Below are 10,471 nucleotides of genomic sequence, written 5' to 3'. Positions count from 1 at the left end.
GACTGGGATAATTGGGATGGGAGTGTCAGAGACGGTGCGACTGGCACAGGACAGAGCGGAGTTTAGGGCTGTTGTACATAGGGTCGCTATGAGTTGCAGGCGACTCGACGGCACATAACAACAACAACCGCCCACAAATACTTTAGCTGTCCACATTTATTCTTAGCTTCCACAAAAAGACATTTTATATAATAACAGATAAGCCAAAATCTTCGACTCTTGGTTCCAATATAGGTTAAAATTATTACCATCTTTTTTATGTTTTAATTATTTTCATTTACCTGTGGAGATCTCTTATAGACAGGAATCCTTGTAAACTGCCTGTGACAACATGTTCTCCAACTATACATATATCTGATACTTGTTCTTGAAGGATTTGAGATCTTAAGTATCTGCCATTTACAGAAAACAGATGCAATGTATTTTTATCCTGCAAAGATTAGATGAGGAAAATGTTATTTCAAATAGAAATTGAGTTTTTACACTGCCAGTTAAGACTATGATTGTAATAGAGTAATTACTGGGTATTTTAAAACTATGGAATAAAACTAAAGTTATTTTTATAATAGTAGTGTGAAAATGATATTATGTTGCTCTTGGTGGTGTGTGCTGTTGGGTTGGACCCTCCAGCAGATTTTCAGAGGTAGTTAACTGCACAGGACTGTCTATCCTTCTCCCATGGAGCATATGGTGGATTTGAGCTGTGTGCCTTTGGAATTGCAGATCAGCTTCTTAGCACTAGGCCACCTGAGCTTCCTATAAACAGTATTAGAGTTATTTGCAATCAGTCCCACCAAGTTAATAAATATTAAACAAGAAATGTTATTCCTCACAAAAGAATTAAAATATCATCCAGTTAACTAATAAAAAATTCTTTAAAAAAATTCTCTTAATTTTTAAAAAGTTACATGATTTACAGGAAAATAAATCACTAAGTTTGCAAGGTATCACAAAATAAGAAATTAGTTTTTAATAATGTATTATATAGGACAATAGAAATAACTAAAATACAAATTTTAGGCCAAGATTGTGGTATAAGTCCATCTGATGGTAAAGTATAAACAATTAAATGATGACAGGAAAATATTGCCTTTTAAATGGCTCATATATGATACATAGAAAAGTTCAACAGGTAGTCTAGCTCTCAGGCATGAAATACTTTAATACCTTCATGTTGGTTTTTTCTTCAATGCTAGAGTAGATCACAATATGTCCTTCCCAAGATATAGCCAAATTGCGAATGGTCAGGAGCAGAGAACTCTCACTAGGTGGCCGTAAAGTCCTCAGGTATTGTCCTTTCTGAATGGTATGTATAATCACAGTGCCATCCTAAAAAAAGAAATTATTAGAAAAAAAGGGAAAAATCTAAGGTAAAAGAATAGCACAAAAGAAAGTAAAGTGGGAACACAGCTGAAAGAAGGATTATTGCACCAAATGCATACTTTATGAAAACTATACTTTGACCAACTCCCATAGAATAACTTTTAAAATACAAATTGTGTCCCTGAATTTGTTAAAAAACAAAACAAAAACAACCAAACCCCACTTAATATTTTTAAAAGTAAAATCTTACCCTTGATCCTGATACTGCCATGTCTAATTCAGTGCTGATACCAACACTCAATACCTCATCAGTGTGTCCATACAGAATCTGAAAAGGTTTAGATGCTAAGCCCACAGGAACACCTCCCTAATATTAAAACAAGACAAAAACAAAACAAGAGTAAAGATGTCTTTTTGCAGGCTATTGTTTTTAAAATGAGGTTTGTACTGAGTTTAATTATAAACTTAACATGCAACAACTTTTAACTATTTCACTTTAGTACTTATTCTTGTGTTTTCTTCTCAGATCCTCAAGCTATTCTTAATGTTTGAAGCACAAAATTTCAACCTGAATGATCTCAATGGTGACTGTCGCATATAAAAATGTTCTAGTTCTATTTTTTGCTGTTTTGATCAACAGATTTATTCTTCCCTTCAAAGAAGAAGAATAACATGGTCACTATGAGTTGTGCTTGACTCAATGGCAAACAACAACACCACAACATAAACCCTGAAGGAAACTGGAGTCTTTATTTCAAGGCCATAAATTATCTGTACATTAACTACACTTTGATTTCTACAGCTATCATAACTTTGTTAAAGGCTATAATAATTTTATCTACTTTAGTCTCAATTATGATTCAAGTGAACATTTACAAAACATATTAGTTTTTAATTTAAGTACTCATACAGACTTTTGTTTTACATTAATTATAATATCTACAAAGTAATGGCACTTGGGCTACTTTCTGCCTATGGTTCTCATTTACATGAAGCTTTCTATCGTTATTTGTGCCTCCTTCATAGCTTTATCCTTGGGTAAATTCTGTTCTTATAACACAATATGGTTGGGTATTTTAAGGAGTGAGCTTCTGGTGTTATATGTCATCATGCTAGCCTGTCTTCTGTTTGAAAATTGAGCCATCAAGGTAAGTTTTGTCACAATTCAAAGGTTAAGTAAGGGCCACTGTCAATTGTCCTGGAGCATTCCACTAAGGAGCCAAGCAAAAACTCAAACACACTACCATTAAGTCAGTTCTGACTTACTGTAATCCTTCCTCAGGGTCTGGGGCTGTAAATTCCCCTTAAAATCTTTGGCAGATTTAAATTGCCAGACAGGCACAGCTTTTGGTTTAGCAGTAGACTAACTCCCTAAGGTACCTGAGTAGCACAGATAGTCTGCAACCAACAAGGAACTGAAAGGTTCTGGTCTGAACTCACCCAGTACTACGTCAGAAGAACCAGGCCTGGTGATGTGCTTCCACAGACAAAACAGGCAACCCAACTCCATAGCTAAGCAAGTCTGCCCAAATGAGTAATACATATAAACAACAAATACGAAAGAGATGAAGAATATTTAACTGTGTGGCTACCTGCTGTATTATTTGCCATATCATACATGTCGTATCTCTGGAACCAGAAATCAAATGTATCCCACAATAGTCTGTAGCTAAGCAAGTCACAATATCTGTTTTAAAAAGAGAAAAAGAAAAAAAAAATCTTAGTTTTGGTGAAAGAGAACTTCAAAAGAAATTTTAGTTTGGATTCTAACTACTAACTAAATCAGTGATTTCTAATGGGCAAATGCTACTGGGAAAAAGTGAAAATATCCAAATCATCTGTGAGTGCTTCTTTAAAGTCCGTTTTTGAAGGTGAGAAGTAGAGGCAGAGACTTAAGAATGCAAATCAGAATCTTGGAGGAGGCCAAGTACCCTGAAATGAATCTCTAGTTGATTTTTAATGAGCTTCTCCGCTTTCATTCCCATTCTACTTCCAGTAGGCATTATAATCTTACAGAATGTATCTTAAGGAAAACAGAATATATTTTCTATACATATTCAATCAGTCATTGCTGCTGAGCTGGAATCAACTCACAGCTGAGTCATCCAGTAGGTTTTCTGAAGCTATAAATTAAGAAAGGGACTGTCCATCTTTTGTAATATTAATTTATATGGTAAAATATATTTTCCCTGGACTAAGTGTTATCATCTTAAGAGTCATTTATAAGGAAGTTTTTCATTTTTATATGCACTTAAAACTACCAAATCCAAATTACTTAAATATTTTTACTCTTTCATGATTTAGTTTTAACCAAGTATTATAGAGGAAATGTTTTCTTTAAATGAAATTTACTGCCTTTGAGTTGCAAGTGACTCATACATAGCTCTAGTGTATTTTCAGAAGCTATAAACTGCACAGCAGGAAACTGTTCGTCTTTCTCCTACTAAACTGCTAGTGGATTTGAACTGTTAAACAAGCGCTTTGCCTTTGGGTTAGTAAACTGACTCCCTACAGATGACAGCATCAGAGATCCCTTTCATTTAACTACTAAAGTTTGTATTTATTCACATTTTGACTAAAAATTATTTTCATCATTCATTTTAAAAAACCTAACAGTCTAATGTTTTTCATATAATCTAAAGTATTATTTAATGTTCAAGATGCTTTAATATAGGTAAAGTAAATCCGACAGGACTTTATAAAAAAATTTTTTATTATGCCATCAGTAATTTCACTTAGTTTTAAAGATAAAACTTCATGCTCTTTACAAGTGCATGAGTTATTTTTATGATGAGAAAAAATAAAGAAAACAAGGGTAGGACAGATGCTTACCCATATGTCTGATATTGTGTGAGATAATTTTGCCTTTTGTTAGTGACATCACTTGAATGCTATTATCCCAATGTCCGGCACTGAAGAGCAATTTTGCATCATGTGATACTACAAATAGCTTAGACGTTATTTCCAGTCCTGGAGCAAAAGGGCCATTCATACAACGCTGCGTTCTGTAAGTATAATTAACAATTAGATTTTTTCTTCAAAAGTAATGTAGACTGATATAAACTATTTCTTTTATCACTCTGAAGACAAAAGAAAAATCTCAACTGTTCAATTTGTAATGATTACCAATAAACTGTACTCATAAAATATGTTAGTCCTTTTTAAAATCTGGTCTCAAATAAAAATATGCATAATTAATTGTCTCAGGGATTAAGTATAAGAAGTGTTGAATGTATGAAAAGCTTTTAAATCTTAACTTTCAAAGCCAATTTAATGAAATTGATAGTTCTGAAAATATGAGCCTCTAAGTATAAAAGATAACATGAAATATTCAAAGGATAGGAAAATAATAGGCAAAGTAAACCAGAGATTTACCACTCAGTGATAAATGAGGTAGATAAATGAACACTTAACAATACTCATGAAGACTGCTTTCTAGTCCAACCAAATTAGGCATTTAGATTTTGTTTCTAACTGGTATGTTTGTGAGCTTAGCCAATTTAGATTTTTCAGAAAGATGAAAAGAAGTAATAATTACATGCCATGGACTGCATTTGCAGAAAACAAGGGCAGATTCTGACATTTCAGCTCCAGATTTTTCTTATTAATGTTTTAGGAGTCAGCTTTGTGCAAAGCACAACAGAACTGATAGCTGACCATCCAGCAAGTACTATGTTGGATAAAAAGTAAAAGATGGTATTACTTCTAATCTCACATACTTTCAAGTCTAGTTGGGGAAGATAAAAAAAATATGATAACATTTTAAGTAGATTTGAAACACAGGACATAATTTGTTACTAAAAATAGCACTGAGTATTAGTTGTAATTTAACTGAACAATATAAACGAACATATATGCTAAGAAAACTCCGAGCAAGGGAAATACTACCTTAAATCTGAATATAATCATTCAATATTTAAAAAATAACTAAACAATGACTTACTATTACATAAAGACTATTGAGTTTATTTATAAATAATAGTATAAAATTATAATTAAGTCTAAAATCAACTCCCAAATAGTTTTATTCCCATAATTGATATTACAGAAATTGTTTTGGTTTTAAGCCAGCATCAAGGCATAACTTAAAACAAACAAAACGAAGAAGAAAGAGCAAAGAACGTAATTATGAAGGGAGGATGGGAAGGAAATCTGGCTCTCTATAACCTTATCTGGTTCTTTTTCTGGTAACAAGATCATCTCCTGCTGGAGCTATTCTGGCTTAAACACTTATATACTTACTTTGGATTTGTCACAGATTGATCTTTGATGAATGTAAAGTAATTAGAAATGTTTCTGTCATAAGGCAACCAGCCATGCGTTCCAATAACGTTATTCATACTTATTGTTATCTGGAAAAAAACATATAAACATTAAAGTTAAATAAAAGATGAAAAGTGACAATTAGAACTTAATATGCACATGATGTTGGCATTTATCATTTAGAAACTATTATGGGACAGTGTACGTAAAACATAGAATTTGTTAATGTATAACACGTAATTCATTAAAATCTTTAAAAATTCAACATACTTAGAATATATCTTTCTAAAGATTTAAAAAATTCTTTTTATAAACAGAAATTTGACAACTTTAAAAAAGAAAGTTGTGAAATGTATATTTCTTTGCGCAGCCTGTTCTTTTTATAATGTGAGGATACAGGACTTTTTATTGTTGTTGCTATGTGCTATTGAGTTGCCTGCAACTTATGAAAAGAAAATTCAGGGAGAAGGAGAAAAAAGCATTAGGGCACTAGAGATTAGCAGATGTTTGGGGAGGTTAAAGGGTCAGGAAAGGTGCAATGGGAGCTTGATAAGACTGGGTGATAAAAGGCACCGATCAATAGTAACTGACATATTAATAAAAGTAATAATTAACACATAAACATATATGTAATAATACATATAAAAATTCATATATATGTCATTTATTGTTCATAATATGTTCTGTGAAATGGGATGTTAATATGATTTGGATGTTATGTGAACACCATATTAAAATTCTATGGATACCTACTTCCAGGTGTACTGACTGTCTCTACTGCTGCCAGCAGAGACCAGAGGCTGAAGGAGTGGATACCAGGAGTAGCAACAGCAGCAGTAGCTAAGAGGGCAGTGGCTGGCATGGAGTGAACAGGTGGTAGTGGAACGCACTGAGTCTCATTTACTTGTTCTGCCTCCCATAGCTGCAGATGCAGCGCAGGTTCCACAGCCAATACTGTCTATCCTCTGGAAAAAGCCCAAGAGACTCCTTGCAGAGCCTCCTTTGCAGTGCCTCCTCTACTGTATCCTATCTAAGGTATAATGTTGCAAAAGTCAGGGTTTAAAGTTTCTAAAGCCCTCATTGTTGTTAGGTGGCACTAAGTCGACTCAAATAACTCAGCTGTTTATTATTTTTTTTTAAACTTGGTTTGTATACAAATGTTTATATATATATTTTGTTTCCTTAAAACTAAGTTTTTAGGCCTATTGTTATAGTCATTGTGTAGTCAATGTTTGCCTTCCAAACTGAAGCTTATGTCATGGCAATAAAGCACACGATGTTCAACTAGAATCCACAAGGCTTTCAAGGGCTCATTATTTCAGAGTCGCTAGCTCATCCTGCTTCTGTCTTAGTCTGTAAGGTATGTTGAAACCTGTCCAAAAGGGTGGATCTGCTATTACCACCAGTAGTGGAAATGATAAACAAAACGGTGTCCTCTTACAGCAAAAACAAAAACATATGGAACAATCGATTTCAATGCAGCCAGATATTGCTTAGACAGAAGTTAAATGACAATCTTCACAATTAATAGAGTTGTACTTCTGAAATAAGAGATTATTCTCATAACTTTCAAAGTTTATTAGCAACTATTAGTTTGCAGTCAGAAGAAATTTAAGTTTAAGACTTAAAAAATTACAAGCTATATCACTTAGAAAAATTAGAAGCACAACTTTTGGGGAACTGGAATTATAATCACAATAAATATTGTCTTTTAAGATAAGAAGCCTCCCCACATTGTAAAATAAATTAACACTGCAAAACCCAAAAACAACACAAAGGTTAAGTTTTTAAATTACAAGTATTAAAATAGAAAATTATAATGCATTGGCCCAAGAGAGAACATTTGGGTGGGTTTTTATTCTGTGAGCCTTGGCTTGATTGTCTTTGCCTAGATATTATTTTGATCCTATTTAATTTGGGGGGAAAAAAAGAAAATTATATAAATTGCACCACTCAGAAAAAGACCTATATTTTTCTTCTAGGCCTTTTTCTTAAGAAAAACCACAATTCATATAATAACTCAAACAGGTGTTATTCTGGAATCTCTGTTGCTGATTGTACTATACCTTTTTATTACAATTACTAAACAACAAAATTTGAGTAAGCCAGACCTACATTTCATGATATGCCAGGCTCCCAGATCCCTTATTTACTAGCTTTATGATGTTCTTAAAGTTTTAATTTCTTATTTGTAGAAGGGAAATAATACCACTACCTAGCTCATAAGACTATTATTTAATTAGATGACAAAAGTCAGGTATTCATTAGGGTGCCCTGCATGTATGTGTCTTTTAATTCTATATTGTTTCTCTTCATCATTATATAGTCTGTATTATATAACTTTATCATAAAGTTTAATATCTGGCAATATGTTAACATATTTTTATTTATTTATTCTTTGAGAAAAAAGCTAAGAATGACAACTACTTAAAATAAACACTGAAAAAAGAGAAGAAATGTTAAAGTTTTGGTCAAAATAATTCTAGATATATCTTTTTAAGACAGACTTTTTAATATCTTCAATTCCTAAATATATTTGTAGGTTATTACAGATTTAATATATATACACAGAAAGGAATGTGAGAGAGAGAGAGAGCGCGCGCGCACGTAAGAGTGTGCGAGAGAGAGAGAGCGCGCGCACGTGAGAGAGAGTGTGCGTGAGCAAGGGCAAATGAGCAGTGGGGGAAAGGTATAAAGGTATAAAGCCACTTACCAATAACTCGGGACTGCCTTGAGACATAAAAGAGCGAGATTGATTTTTGGGAACAATGGCTTTTACTAGTGGAATACCATCACTAATTCCCTACAAAATCAAAGACAGTGGTTTAGTAATAGGTTTTGCTCATCTTTATTATGACTGTTAATTTACACTATGTTTCATTAAGTTGTTGCTACATATGTTGAATGTTAGATATGTTGTTGTTATACAACCTTACGTAGATGACTCAAAGCTGACTTTACAGCATATGTGCAGAGGTTGTAAATCACACAAGAAATCTTTCTCCAAAAATATAAGAAACTGCTCTTTTCTTAAACAAGGATGAGTTCCATGATATAACATTTTACTTTCCTGAAACATTTTCATTTAAAATGTTGGAAAGGAATTACATAAAATGCTATACTTCATACTTCTAAAATGCATCAATTTTTCTTTATCACTACTACACTTCTGTTTTTTGCGTTTTGACTCTTCTGTTAGGTAGACATGTAGATTTTAAAGAACATCCGTCATTCCCCCACCTCAATACCTATGGAAATGTTTTCTTTTGGGATTTGAGTGAAAGTTTATAAAGAAAATGGATTTTTTAAATTCAACCATTCAGAAACATTTGCATTATGGATCAATGAAAAGTAGTCAATGACATGAGGTCTTTACTTTTCCCTTAAATGGACTAACATGTATTTAAGTCAAGTGTGAAAATGGTTGATATTACATAGAACATTCAAGTTCAGTTAACTAAGGTACAATCTGAAAGCAACAAAGAAGGACCATAAAATATGGCTGATTCTCATAAAACAGCCACCATTAATCTTACTATAATATGAAGGAGTCATGTAGATGACCTGTATTATCAAAGAATACAACTTGTGTATGTATCTTAAAATTCTTCTCAACACAACAATGAATAACACCCTCCCCCCAAATTTCTAAGAAGATGGCATCGAAAGCAAAGAAGGAAGCCCATGCCCCTCCCAAAACTTAACCTAAAGTAATCATTATGCCATTATCAAGTGTCCCCTGACCACTGAGTCAGCCATGAAGAGTTCTGATAACAACATTCACTGTGGATGTCAAGGCCAACAAGTATCAAATCAAACAAGCTGTAAAGAAGCTCTATGGCAACGAGTGTATGGGGGGGAGGGAGGACAGGGAGAAAAGTGCAACAATGAATGATTGGAAATCCAAAGTCTCTGTAAATTTTCATTAAAATTAATAATAATAAAGATTTATTTTAAAAAAAGCTCTATGACACTGATGGGGCCAACTTCAACACCTTGATTAGGCCTGATGGAGAGATGAAAGACTGTGTTCAATTGCTCTTGACTATAATACTCTGGATGTTATGAACAAAAATGGGATCACCAAAACTAAATCCAAATGGCTCATTCGGTAAAGATAACCTAACAATATTGATGTGTATTATTTGCCAGGCACTATTCTAAGAATATTATGTGAGCTAATTCATTAAAAAAAATCACAAATTATATAGTGCTTATCTTTTCTCTTTATATCATATAAAACAAAGCTATAGGAATTGATGGCAAATCAACTAATTCCATTGAATAAACCAGCGCTTCTCTGGATGTGCTCACCAGGTGTGCCAAGAAATCTGGAGGACAACCATCTGGCTAACTGATTGGAAGAGATTTGTATTTGTTCCCATTCCAAAGAAGGATGACCAGACTGAGTGTGGAAATTATCAAGCAATATCACTGCTATCACATGCAAGCAAGATTCTGTTGAAGATTATCCAGAAATGACTGGAATAGCACAACAACAGAGAACTGGCTGAAGTACAGGCTGGGTTTAGAAGAGGCTATGGTACTAGGGAAATCATAGCTAATGTCAGATGGATCTTGGCTGAAAGCAGAGTACTAGAGGAATGTCTGTGTTTCATTGACTTTGCAAAGACATTTGACTTTGTAGATCACAAAACACTGTGGCTGACTCTGAGAAGAATGGGAATCCCAGAACACTTGATTGTGCTTATGTGAAACATATACTTTGGCCAGTAGGCAGTCATCAGAACAGAGCAAGGAAACAGTGCATGGTTCAAAATTGGGAAGAATGTATGCCAAGGATGTGTTCTATCTTCATATCTTTTCAATCTATATGTGGAGCAGATTATCCAGGATGCTGGGCTCTATGAGGAGAAATGTGGCA

At 33.6% G+C, this 10,471-nt stretch overlaps 1 protein-coding gene across 1 annotated transcript in view; it reads right to left on the bottom strand.

Moving 5' to 3' along the window:
- NBEAL1 (neurobeachin-like 1) overlaps positions 1 to 10,471 on the bottom strand; it is a 201,231-nt gene that overhangs the window by 8,192 nt on the left and 182,568 nt on the right. Inside the window, exons 46-52 of the mRNA XM_006889152.1 lie at positions 8,300 to 8,389; positions 5,566 to 5,675; positions 4,156 to 4,328; positions 2,916 to 3,010; positions 1,574 to 1,690; positions 1,168 to 1,329; positions 282 to 430 (exon numbers count right to left, since the gene is read on the bottom strand). Of these exons, the coding sequence (XP_006889214.1) occupies positions 282 to 430; positions 1,168 to 1,329; positions 1,574 to 1,690; positions 2,916 to 3,010; positions 4,156 to 4,328; positions 5,566 to 5,675; positions 8,300 to 8,389 (896 nt within the window). The remainder of the gene's footprint in view (positions 1 to 281; positions 431 to 1,167; positions 1,330 to 1,573; positions 1,691 to 2,915; positions 3,011 to 4,155; positions 4,329 to 5,565; positions 5,676 to 8,299; positions 8,390 to 10,471) is intronic.

The sequence above is a fragment of the Elephantulus edwardii genome, unplaced genomic scaffold, assembly GCF_000299155.1.
Source record: "Elephantulus edwardii isolate Elephantulus edwardi_28Jun2011 unplaced genomic scaffold, EleEdw1.0 scaffold00075, whole genome shotgun sequence".
In the NCBI taxonomy this organism is placed as follows: Eukaryota; Metazoa; Chordata; class Mammalia; order Macroscelidea; family Macroscelididae; genus Elephantulus; species Elephantulus edwardii.
This window is presented reverse-complemented; position numbering and strand designations above follow the sequence as displayed.